We start from the raw sequence: 13,024 nt of genomic DNA on the forward strand, positions 1-13,024 counted from the left end.
GGTGATTGGTTAAAAGCAAGTCCATCAGGAGGTGTGCATCACATGGGTGCATCCATAAAGAGCCTATTAAATGGATAGAGGGGCTGTGCCATAAACCCTCAAAGTTCCAGAATGTGGTGAAAATGGCAGCCATATGGGTCAGGGAGAAATCCAAACCAGTCTAATAGGAATGAATGGCAGGGGCATAATCCTGACTTTACTTATCCATGAAAATCAAACTGAGGCATGTGATATATCAGTGTTATAAAATTGTCAAACTAAAATAGTCATTTAATTATATATACAGTTTAGAACAATTGTCTATAAATAGCCTATAAAATATATGTACACAGACCATACAACTTGTCTAAGTCCCATCATATAACTGATTCTAGCCAGTGTATGTATGGCTGTGGATTGACTGCATCGTTTGGTTGGAATGTTGGCAGTGAATTTGAAAGGTTTATGGATTCATTCCTCTAAAACTGGATGGCTAGCTAACCAAAAATACAGTATAGATACATTTTACAATCTATTTTTTTGTTTACACAATTACTTATTACAGCACTGGCAAACTATGGTTGACCTACTCCCTGACCAAAATGGCTGACCTTTATCCATCATAAGAAGGTTCCCACCATTCTATTTTTTGGGGGACTAATTATATGGGTGCATCTCAATTGTTTTCCTTGATTCGTCACATCCTCTCTGCCTGTCTCCTTCTAAAAATAAATTAGGGAGAAGGTACAAGGGGATGAACCTCAGATGACCTCCAATGCCTTTTTTAGGTGAGAGTCGACATGAGGAATCAATGAAATACAATTGAGACTCACTCACAGACCAAAATCAGTACAAGTTGGAAAATTGAAGGAGTCAGATAAAACATGGGACAAATTAAAAAGGACAATAATCTCAACCAGTACATTACAACCCAGTAAAGTATAGACCCGGAGACCAATGGTGATTAATGGTTGTACAAGTTGTGTTTATTCCATGTGATTTACAAGGATATAAATAATGACCAAAACGTACAAAATCTGTGTGCTGGAAGCCCAAGCATACGTACATGAGTTAGTCAGCAGTGATGTCCTCACCCTGTCCCAGCACTCCCCAATACAATCTCTAGAACCATAGATTTGATTTTCAACTCTGACCTTTTCATTTTGGTACCTTGTCTCCAGTGCGATGTGCGGCAAATATTTGATTCCTTTATTTTTGTAAATGTTTTACTACATTACATGTATGAACAATGAGCAAAATATCTATGTACATTTAGAGAGGACTATGTATTCATCCACAGAATACAGAAATACTGTGGTAAAATATGACATCTGCTTGGAGTTATGAGTCTAGCCCCATGAGAAACAGATTGGTGTGTTGACCAGACACACCAATAATAATAATAGCTATTATTATTCATTATAAGGAGAGGAGACATCTGAAACATTCACTCTCAGTATAGAACTATTATGCTATTTTTTAAAGGATGGCAATCTTTCTCAAGCCCGGATTTTTTCATTTCAGCATATCATATAAAAATAATGTAACATTAAGACAAGAATTGCACAAGAATAATCATAAGATAATCTCATATGAAACATTTAAAACGTCCGGCATTAATATGAATATTTCTTTAATTGGGATGGATGGTGTTTTGCTCAGGTAGGCGGAGCCATCCTTTGTGATGCCACTTGGCACAGGGTTCACCTGTTGCATGGTGGTCCGGCACAGCCAATTCTATTCATATTATTGACCGTCAAACAAAACTTAAACAAGAGGAAAAGAGCCAACCAGAAGTCCTTTACCTCATCCCCATTCAAATACACACAGTTGTCCGTTACAGTCCAGACCTCTGGTGACCGTGGTATAGAGTTCAAAGGTCAAGGTCCAATTGAATGCAGAACAGGGGCTAGAGTTGTGGCTGCTTCAATGAAAGTCTACATTCACATATCTGACTGACATCTGTTACTAAGCAGTCCCTTAACTGTGTGTGTGTGTGAACAGATAGTCCATGGGTCCAATGTTTGTGGTTTGTGGATGTCCTCGTTTTGTAATCAACCTTAAACACCAAGTTCGTTAGAGAGTGTCCATGTTTGTAGTCCTTTGACACAGAGACAGAAGGGTCCACATTTGTAGTCCTTTTTGCATTGTGTGTGAGAGGGTCCATGTTTAAGGCTGGCTACATTCTTTGCATTCCACAGTAATAGACATGGGCGTCCGGCATTGCCCTGCGAATGAGATCACACCACTTATCCAGAGAGTCCCCAAACACCGCCTCCTATCCACCGGCCCCGCCCCTCCCTCGTTACCAGTCATTCCAAAATGGACTCCATGCGCCTCACAAGCCACAAGCTAAACCTTTTCAGCATTTCCCAACAAAACAAGTATAGAAAGAAAATGATGAATCGAATAATAACCTATTTTAAACAAATTAAATCTGGACACAGGTATAGCGTGTGGTTTAAAAACTATTCCGTCCTGTGTCAAAGGTCAATTAGTCTCAAATAAACAAACAACGCTTTGCCACTCAAAAATGTCTCTAAATATGTCTAAAAAAAATAATCTGCTGTAAAAATCAAAGACTGATATATGATAAAAACAGGAGTCTCTTGAACTAGCAACTTTTTATTTTTAAAGTAACATTTGCTACATCATCTCTCAGCAGTCCATTATCCTCTCCAACTAGATGGAACTGATAAACAAATGTCCCTCCACTTTCCTCTGGGTTGCCAGTACTGGGCAACAAAATCCCCCAAAACATCAACACGCAAACCTAGTGCTGGAGAATTGGCTTTGCTCTAAAAACCAACAAAGACAAAAAGACTGTTAGGGGTGGGGTTCTTAGCAGCATAATGGTCTAGATATTCTCATTCAGCTTGTCGAAGGAGTGAAAAAAGAGAGAGACAAAAAAGAAAAGCGAGGAGCGGAGGAACAGCAGTAGGAAGAGGAAAAACATGAGATATAACCAAATGGTTCCACCCCCCCAGTCAGGAAAAAGAATAAGAGTGATTGACTGACTGACTGACCAACCAACTGACTGCCTGCCTGACACATAGGAGGGGAGGGCTGACCATGGAAAATGGAAAAATAGAACTGACTGTTGCCCCCTACAGGTCTAGACAGAGAGGTGCACCATCACCCCAAGGGTAAAAGTTCATGCTCCGCCCCTGCAGGCAGGCTAAGGCGTCAACAGGACAAGGAAAGGGAGGGGGAGAGAGCAAGAGAGAGGAGTGTGTGAGAGAGAGACACAGCGCAGCGCCAAACGGCATCATGCAGAGGTTGCGGCAGAGCGGTTTTTTCGGCCAGTGAGGTCACACACGTCGCCGCATAAGAGGGTTGCTCGTGCCGTGCAGCTCCGTTGGGGGGCCTCTAGAGGGCCAGCTCTCTGCAAGGCACACACACAGGAGTGGACAGGCGGGTGGTATACGCTATTAGAAAATAGTGGTCTCATACTTGGTGTTCGCTCCTCTCTTGGCCTCCTGCCCTGGTTCCACTATCCACGGCACGTTGGCATGACCCTTCTGCTCCATCGACGGCTGCTCCATCTGAGAGAGGGAGAAGGAGTGAGAGAGAGAGAGAGAGGATGGAGAGAGAGAGGGTTGGTTAAACGTTGTCAGAGGAAAAATGGGATAATAATACATGTCAGAGAGAGAGAGAGAGAAGGGGCTGAGAGGAGAGAGAGAGAGAGAAGGGGCTGAGAGGAGAGAGAGAGAGAGAAGGGGCTGAGAGGAGAGAGAGAGAGAGAAGGGGCTGAGAGGAGAGAGAGAGAGAGAAGGGGCTGAGAGGAGAGAGAGAGAGAGAAGGGGCTGAGAGGAGAGAGAGAGAGAGAGAAGGGGCTGAGAGGAGAGAGAGAGAGAGAAGGGGCTGAGAGGAGAGAGAGAGAGAGAAGGGGCTGAGAGGAGAGAGAGAGAGAGAAGGGGCTGAGAGGAGAGAGAGAGAGAGAAGGGGCTGAGAGGAGAAGGAGAGAGAAGAGAAGGGGCTGAGAGAAGAGAGAGAGAAGGGGCTGAGAGGAGAGAGAGAGAGAGAGGAAGGGGGCTGAGGAGGAAGAGAGAGAGAGAGAAGGGGCTGAGAGGAGAGAGAGAGAGAGAAGGGGCTGAGAGGAGAGAAGAGGAGAGAGAAGGGGCTGAGAGGAGAGACGAGAGAGAAGGGGCTGAGAGGAGAGAGAGAGAGAGAAGGGGCTGAGAGGAGAGAGAGAGAGAGAAGGGGCTGAGAGGAGAGAGAGAGAGAGAAGGGGCTGAGAGGAGAGAGAGAGAGAGAAGGGGGCTGAGAGGAGAGAGAGAGAGGGAAGCGGGCTGAGAGGAGAGAGAGAGAGAGAAGGGGCTAGAGAGGAGAGAGAGAGAGAGAAGGGGCTGAGAGGAGGAGAGAGAGAGAGAAGGGGCTGAGAGGAGAGGAGAGAGGAAGGGGCTGAGAGGAGGAGAGAGGAGAAGGGGCTGAGAGGAGAGAGAGAGAGAGGGGCTGAGAGGAGAGAGAGAGAGAGAAGGGGCTGAGAGGAGAGAGAGAGAGAGAAGAGGGCTGAGAGGAGAGAAGAGAAAGGGGCTGAGAGGAGAGAGAGAGAGAGAAGGGCTGAGAGGAGAGAGAGATAGAGGGGCTGAGAGGAGAGAGAGAGAGAGAATGGGCTGGGCGAGAGCGAGAGGACGAGAGAGAGAAGGGGCTGAGAGGAGAGAGAGAGAGGGAAGGGCTGAGAGAGGAGAGGAAGAGAGAGAGAAGGGCTGGGAGGGAGGAGAGAGAGAGAGAAGGGGCTGAGAGGAGAGAGAGAGAGGAAGGGGCTGAGAGGAGGAGAGAGAGAGAGAAGGGGCTGGAGAGGAGAGAGAGAAGAGAGGAAGGGCTAGAGGAGAGAGAGAGAGAGAGGGTCTGGGGTTGAGAGGAGAGAGAGAGAGAGAGAAGGGGCTGAGAGGAGAGAGAGAGAGACGAAGAAGGGGCTGAGAGGAGAGGAGAGAGAGAGAAGAAGAAGGAGGCTGAGAGGAGAAGAGAGAGAGGAGAAGGGGCTGAGAGGACGAGAGAGGAGAAGAGAGAGAGAGAGGGGCTGACGAGGAGAGAGAGAGAGAGAGGGGCTGAGAGGAGAGAGAGAGAGAAGGGGCTGAGAGGAGAGAGAGAGAGAGAAGGGTCTGGGGTGAGAGAGAGAGAGAGAGAGAGAGAGAAGGGGCTGAGAGGAGAGAGAGAGAAAGAAAGAGAAAGCGAGAGAGAGAAAGGGTCTGGGGCTGAGAGGAGAGAGAGAGAGAGAAGCGGAGAGAGAGAGAAGGGTCAGGGGCTGAGAGGGAGAGAGAGAGAGAGAGAAGGGTCTGGGGCTGAGAGGAGAGAGAGAGCGCGAGAGAGAGAGAGCGGGGAGAGAGAGAGAGCGGGGAGAGAGAGAGAGAAGAAAAGAGAGAGAGAGAGAGAAGGGGCTGGGGCTGAGAGGAGAGAGAGAGAGAGAGAAGGGTCTGGGGCTGGAGAGGAGAAAGAGAGAAAGGTCTGGGGCTGAGCGAGCAGGAGAGAGAGATTTAGAGAGAGGGGGGGTCTTGGGCTGAGAGAATAGGAGAGAGAGAGAGTGAGAGAGGGGTCTGGGGCTGAGAGAACAGGAGAGAGAGAGAGTGAGAGAGGGGTCTGGGGCTGAGAGAACAGGAGAGAGAGAGAGTGAGAGGGGTCTGGGGCTGAGAGAACAGGAGAGAGAGAGAGCGGTCTGGGGTCTGGGGCTGAGAGAACAGGAGAGTGAGTGAGGGGTCTGGGGCTGAGAGAACAGGAGAGAGAGAGAGAGTTATAGTGAAGAGTCACGATCACAGACTTCCACACCAACACTTAAATATGGAGGCACTTGCTTTAGGTCTGAAGATATATTGTTGGCCTCATATCAACGTACGTATCACAATGTAAGAAAAGAAAACAGTATATAATATTACAAATAATCTCCGTACTCTAAACCCCACAACATCTTCCCATGGCTGAAAATGACTTGTTCAAGACCAGGCTATGCTCTTTCCCCGTCAAAAGTTTACTTTTCAACAACCAATCAAAATGCTCATTCTGGTTGCCGAGGGTGCTTTCCTTCCACCACATTGGTCCGTGATAGACTAAAAGATGATTTGGGGAGTGGGTCCCTACCTGTGAACACTGCAATGCTGAAACTGGAAGAATGTATGAACGCACACAATCTGAGTGGAGTTGACAGAGGCAGGACCAACCACAGAGACAAACAAAAGATCTATAGAGTGATCAAAGTGTATGGAGACGAAAACAACAGAGAGAGCAGACAGTCAAGAGTAAGAAAGAAAGGAGAAGGGAGGAAGACCTGAAAGGGAACTTTGTGAGGGTGACGGAGGAGGAGTGGTGGAGGAGGAGGAAGAGGAGGGTGGAGAGGAGGCCGGTGGGGGGTGTATATGTGACCCAGCGACCAACGGCTAGAGGGGTACATGATGACCTATAGGGGGAGGAACACAGAGGTCACAGAGAGGTCAAAGGGGGCCTGCTCGGCAACAGCACGGCAACGACACTGAAACCGTATGGTAACAGTTCAGTAACGTCATAGTAACACCACTGCAACGCCATAACAACACAGCTGCAACGATGGTAACACCAGGGACACACCAAAGGAAGATTTCATACAGGCAGAAGAACACATACACACACAAGGATGATGTAGAGAAAGGAGGACAAGACAGAGGAAGATTAAAAACTATGCCGTATCTGTCCTACCAGGAGAGGAGAGAAGGAGGAGAGAAGACAAAGAGGAGGAGAGAAGAAGAAGAGGAGGAGGAGGAGGAGGAGGAGGAGGAGGAGGAGGTGAGAAGAAGAAGAGGAGAGAAGGAGAAGAGGAGAGAAGGAGAAGAGGAGGATGAGAGGAGAGAAGGAGAGGAGAGTAGGAGGAGAAGAGGAGAGAAGGAGGAGAAGAAGAGCAGGAGAGTAGGAGGAGAAGAGGAGAGAAGGAGGAGAAGAGGAGAGAAGGAGGAGGAGGAAAGGAGAGAGGAGGAACAGTAATCCACAGGTTTACACAGACATATAAGTGCTGCAAAATAATGACTGTGAACAGCTGCTGGTGGGAATATTAACTGAATCCTGCAGCATGCTTCACTGTAGTTCCATCCGCAGCACTACACAAGCCATTAACTACATTCCCACACACACACAACACAAACACGCGCACACACACATGCAGGCATATGCTCAAAAGCACACAAACGTGCACACAGACACACTTTCAGGGCAGGCGGTTAATGGTTAATGTAACAGCAGCGGAGTCATGCCATCGTCCATCTCTGTGACATGAACAAACACACACACACACACACACACACACACACACAGAACACACACACAGATGAGAGAGGGAAAGAAAACTTCACATCTCCAACCCACTAGATAAGACAATTACAATTTTAGATAGCAGCACTACTATGACCACATATATTATATGACCTCCAACAGCACAGAGAGAGAGAGACAAAGCTGTCCCCTGACTCATTTTACCTGTCCCCTGACTCATTTTACCTGTCCCCTGACCCATTTTACCTGTCCCCTGACTCACTTTACCTGTCCCCTGACTCATTTTACTTGTCCCCTGACTCATTTTACCTGTCCCCTGACTCATTCTACCTGTCCCATGACTCACTCATTTTACCTGTCCCCTGACTCATTTTACCTGTCCCCTGACTCATTTTACCTGTCCCCTGACTCATTTTACCTGTCCCCTGACTCACTTTACCTGTCCCCTGACTCACTTTACCTGTCCCCTGACTCACTTTACCTATCCCCTGACTCACTTTACCTGTCCCCTGACTCACTTTTACCTGTCCCCTGACTCACTTTTACCTTTCCCCTGACTCACTTTTATCTGTCCCCTGACTCACTTTTATCCTTACCCTGACTCACTTTCTGGAAGGGGTAAGGGGCTGAGAGGAGAGAGAGAGAGAGAAGGGGCTGAGAGGAGAGAGAGATGGCAACCTATTCCTTTATAGTCCTTTATAGTGCACTACATTTGACCAGGGCCCATGCAATATATAGGAAATAGGGTGCCACATTTGGGATGGGACCATACTCATATAGCCCAGTAAATCCACATGGGAACACTATACAGAATAATGCTTTTAAGCTCCAGTGGTGTACAGTGCATGTCTATGGTACATCTAACTGTCCGTCTAGGTCTATTTTAAAGCTCCAGGAACTGGAATCCAAGGGGAGGCTGTGGGGACAGACAGGCACTGTGGCTGGGGTAGATGGCTCTGGCAACGTCTACCTGCGTGGGACTGGGAGAGAGCCATGGACAGAGCCAACGCTGAGAGATGCACACACACACACACACACACACACACACACACACACACACACACACACACACACACACACACACACACACACACACACTGTGAGCAGGGCTGGGCTCCACAGAGCTCTATGTAAACAGCCCTCATCAATCACCCATCGCTGTCAGAGACTGCAGGGAGAGAAAGATAAAGTGGGTCTTTTACAGATCAAACATCCATCTACACCAGTGATGTAGTGGTCAGAAAATAGGTGGGTAAACTCTGATCACAGTGAAAAAAGTAACGCTTCCTTTTCTTTCAATGCATTATTGAAAGGTGGGTAAAATGTGTTTACTTTCATTTACCCTCTACTACACCTCTACTACATCTCTACTACACCTCTACTACGCCTCTACTGCGCCTCTACTGCGCCTCTACTACGCCTCTACTGCGCCTCTACTGCGCCTCTACTGCGCCTCTACTGCGCCTCTACTGCGCCTCTACTGCGCCTCTACTACGCCTCTACTGCGCCTCTACTGCGCCTCTACTGCGCCTCTACTGCACCTCCGACCCGCACCTCTGACCCACACCTCTGACCTACACCTCTGACCTGCACCTCTGACCCGCACCTCCGACCCGCACCTCCGACCCGCACCTCCGACCCACACCTCCGACCTACACCTCCGACCTGCACCTCTGACCCGCACCTCTGACCCCGCACCTCTGACCCGCACCTCTGACCCGCACCTCTGACCCGCACCTCTGACCCGCACCTCTGACCCGCACCTCTGACCCGCACCTCTGACCCGCACCTCCGACCCGCACCTCCGACCCGCACCTCCGACCCACACCTCCGACCCACACCTCTGACCTACACCTCTGACCTGCACCTCTGACCTGCACCTCCGACCCGCACCTCTGACCCGCACCTTCGACCCACACCTCTGACCCACACCTCCGACCCGCACCTCCGACCCGCACCTCCGACCCGCACCTCCGACCCGCACCTCCGACCCGCACCTCCGACCCGCACCTCCGACCCGCACCTCTGACCCACACCTCCGACCTACACCTCTGACCTACACTACAAGCTCAGTGTGGCCAAGACACACACACACACTACAACCATCGATAACCACAACAGACCACTTTGAAAAAGGAGTGAGTTAACGCTAAAAACACCAACACACTCACAATAACATGCTAACACTGATAACAAAGCTAACAAAGGCATTGAAGGAGCTTAGAGATGTTCACTCTAATGTACCTGTACTGGAAACAGAGGACAGGTGAGAGGTCATGGGAGACACTATAGGCTAGTGGATGTTGATGAGAGGTGAAAGGTGAGAGGGTCATAGGAAAGGGAAGTAGTTGTGTGATGGGGAGGGTTGGCTGCAGTATTATGTGGGACTTATAAAGACTTATGTTGACAGGTGAAAGGTGAGAGGTCGTGGAACAGCGTGGTATAGGAGCTTACAGTTGGTCTAGACAGTACGGTATGGTTCGCACAGAGGTGTTGACGAAAGGTGAGAGGTCGTGGGGGAGGTTGTAGTAGAGGGTAAAGGTTAAACGGAGGGTATAAACTAGTGTCATTACTCACAGACTTGCGGATGTTGACGCGGGGCTTGGGGACAGGCTTGTTGGGCTTGATGTCAAAGCTCTCTGGCAGCGTGGAGGAGCCATGGCCACTCTTCCTGGCCTGTAGGGCCAGCTGGTAGGCTACTTCAAAGGCCTGGCCCAGGGTCAGGATGATCTCATACGCCAGGTTCTGTTAAAAACACACACACACACGCATGCACCCACACACACGAAATGTCATAAACACACATATACGCATGTAATGTTACGCATGTATGCGCACGCACTTACGCACACGCAAACCTGCCATTTCATCATAACAGTAGTTCTCAAACCTGGAAGTAACTAATTAATAAAGCTATTTGTCCCCCTCACAGACAGAGGGTGCTGTGTGTGTGTGAGACTCACCACATCGACCTCCTCACAGACAGTGTGTGTGACTCACCATGTCGACCTCCTCACAGACAGTGTGTGTGACTCACCACGTCGACCTCCTCACAGACAGTGTGTGTGACTCACCACGTCGACCTCCTCACAGACAGTGTGTGTGACTCACCACGCCGACCTCCTCACAGACAGTGTGTGTGACTCACCACGTCGACCTCCTCACAGACAGTGTGTGTGACTCACCACGTCGACCTCCTCACAGACAGTGTGTGTGACTCACCACGTCGACCTCCTCACAGACAGTGTGTGTGACTCACCACGTCGAAGGCAGTGAAGACATGGCAGTAGTGGTGGCTGGACTTGAGGTCTTTGGTGATGTAGGCAAACGTGGACAGATCCTCAGGATCCTGGGCCGCACATGAGATGTTACGGATCTCATGCTCAGCTATGATGTTCTAGAGAGAGAGACAGACAGAGAAAGAGAAATGGAGAGAGAGAGAGAGGGAAGGAGAGAGTGTGGGAGAGATACAGAGAGAGACAGGGAGAGAGAAAGACCGAGAGAGAGAGAAAGACAGAGAGAGAGAGGGAGGGAGGGAGGGAGGGAAGGAGAGAGAGACAGAGAGAAAGACAGAGAGAGAGAGAGGGAGGGAAGGAGTGTGAGACAGAGAGAGAGAGGGAGGGAAGGAGAGTGAGAGAGAAAGACAGCGAGAGCAAGAGAGAGAGAGAGGGTTGGAGATCTTTAGAGAAAGTTTATGTGATGGAAGTTCAGACTGTTGATCTTGTGAAACCGACAATGTTATTTTTTGCTTCCACCCAGTGCTGTTCAGTTCTTACTCTCAGTAATGGTGCTTCCACCCAGTGCTGTTCAGTTCTTACTCTCAGTATTGGTGCTTCCACCCGATGCTGTTCAGTTCTTACTCTCAGTAATGGTGCTTCCACCCGGTGCTGTTCAGTTCTTACTCTCAGTATTGGTGATTCCACCCGGTGCTGTTCAGTTCTTACTCTCAGTAATGGTGCTTCCACCCAGTGCTGTTCAGTTCTTACTCTCAGTAATGGTGCTTCCACCCAGTGCTGTTCAGTTCTTACTCTCAGTAATGGTGCTTCCACCCAGTGCTGTTCAGTTCTTACTCTCAGTAATGGTGCTTCCACTCAGTGCTGTTCAGTTTTCCCCCCCATCAGTAATGGTGCTTCCACCCAGTGCTGTTCAGTTTCCCCCCCATCAGTAATGGTGCTTCCACCCAGTGCTGTTCAGTTCTTACTCTCAGTAATGGTGCTTCCACTCAGTGCTGTTCAGTTTTCCCCCCCATCAGTAATGGTGCTTCCACCCAGTGCTGTTCAGTTCTTACTCTCAGTAATGGTGCTTCCACTCAGTGCTGTTCAGTTTTCCCCCCCATCAGTAATGGTGCTTCCACCCAGTGCTGTTCAGTTCTTATTCTCAGTAATGGTGCTTCCACTCAGTGCTGTTCAGTTTCCCCCCCCCATCAGTAATGGTGCTTCCACCCAGTGCTGTTCAGTTCTTACTCTCAGTAATGGTGCTTCCACTCAGTGCTGTTCAGTTCCCCCCCATCAGTAATGGTGCTTAAACCCAGTGCTGTTCAGTTCTTACTCTCAGTAATGGTGCTTCCACTCAGTGCTGTTCAGTTTCCCCCCCCCATCAGCAATGGTGCTTCCACCCAGTGCTGTTCAGTTCTTACTCTCAGTAATGGTTCTTCCACCCAGTGCTGTTCAGTTTTCCCCCCATCAGTAATGGTTCTTCCACCCAGTGCTGTTCAGTTTTCCCCCCATCAGTAATGGTGCTTCCACCCAGTGCTGTTCAGTTCTTTACTCTCAGTAATGGTGCTTAAACCCAATGCTGTTCAGTTCCCCCCATCAGTAATGGTGCTTCCACCCAGTGCTGTTCAGTTCTTACTCTCAGTAATGGTGCTTCCACTCAGTGCTGTTCAGTTTTCCCCCCATCAGTAATGGTGCTTCCACCCAGTGCTGTTCAGTTTTCCCCCCATCAGTAATGGTGCTTCCACCCAGTGCTGTTCAGTTCTTACTCTCAGTAATGGTGCTTAAACCCAGTGCTGTTCAGATTTCCCCCCATCAGTAATGGTGCTTCCACCCAGTGCTGTTCAGTTCTTACTCTCAGTAATGGTGCTTCCACCCGGTGCTGTTCAGTTCTTACTCTCAGTAATGGTGCTTCCACCCGGTGCTGTTCAGTTCTTACTCTCAGTAATGGTGCTTCCACCCGGTGCTGTTCAGTTCTTACTCTCAGTAATGGTGCTTCCACTCAGTGCTGTTCAGTTCTTACTCTCAGTAATGGTGCTTCCACCCGGTGCTGTTCAGTTCTTACTCTCAGTAATGGTGCTTCCACTCAGTGCTGTTCAGTTTTCCCCCATCAGTAATGGTGCTTCCACTCAGTGCTGTTCAGTTCTTACTCTCAGTAATGGTTCAGGAGGAAAGAAAGCCTCTCACCTTGTTTGTAGCATCAATGAACTTGACTCCCTTGTAGGAGACGGACAGAACAATGGTCGGGACTTTCTTCATCTGTTCTGTAGACTTCTGTAGAGTGGAGAGAGAGACGGAGAGAGAAAGAGGGGGAAAAGAGGAGTCTGAGTTAACACTTGATGTCAATTAGACTGATGGCCACCAACACAAGGCTAACAAGACGGTCTCACCGTCTCCCTTCACAGCAGAACGATAAAACCCTGCAATAACAATCTCTTCACAATATAATACCATTTTAGAGAGAGTGGGAACTATGGTTGCAAAACTTTCAATAAATTCCCAAATTTTTTCCCCAGCAATCCTGGGTTGGATGATTCTGGATTTACGACTTATTCCCTCCTGATTCCATGAATCCTCAAACAGGGATTTCGGGAAAGGCA

The 13,024-nt window shown here is 48.8% G+C and overlaps 1 protein-coding gene across 1 annotated transcript in view; it reads right to left on the reverse strand.

The window, feature by feature from the left end:
• Positions 1-937: 937 nt before the first annotated feature.
• LOC109884983 (ankyrin repeat and sterile alpha motif domain-containing protein 1B) overlaps positions 938-13,024 on the reverse strand; it is a 332,614-nt gene continuing 320,527 nt past the window's right edge. The window contains 4 exon segments of the mRNA XM_031798152.1: positions 938-3,524; positions 9,790-9,957; positions 10,472-10,609; positions 12,612-12,748. Of these exon segments, the coding sequence (XP_031654012.1) occupies positions 3,411-3,524; positions 9,790-9,957; positions 10,472-10,609; positions 12,612-12,748 (557 nt within the window). The 3' untranslated portion in view covers positions 938-3,410.

Source organism: Oncorhynchus kisutch, linkage group LG19 (assembly GCF_002021735.2).
Source record: "Oncorhynchus kisutch isolate 150728-3 linkage group LG19, Okis_V2, whole genome shotgun sequence".
Taxonomy (NCBI): Eukaryota; Metazoa; Chordata; class Actinopteri; order Salmoniformes; family Salmonidae; genus Oncorhynchus; species Oncorhynchus kisutch.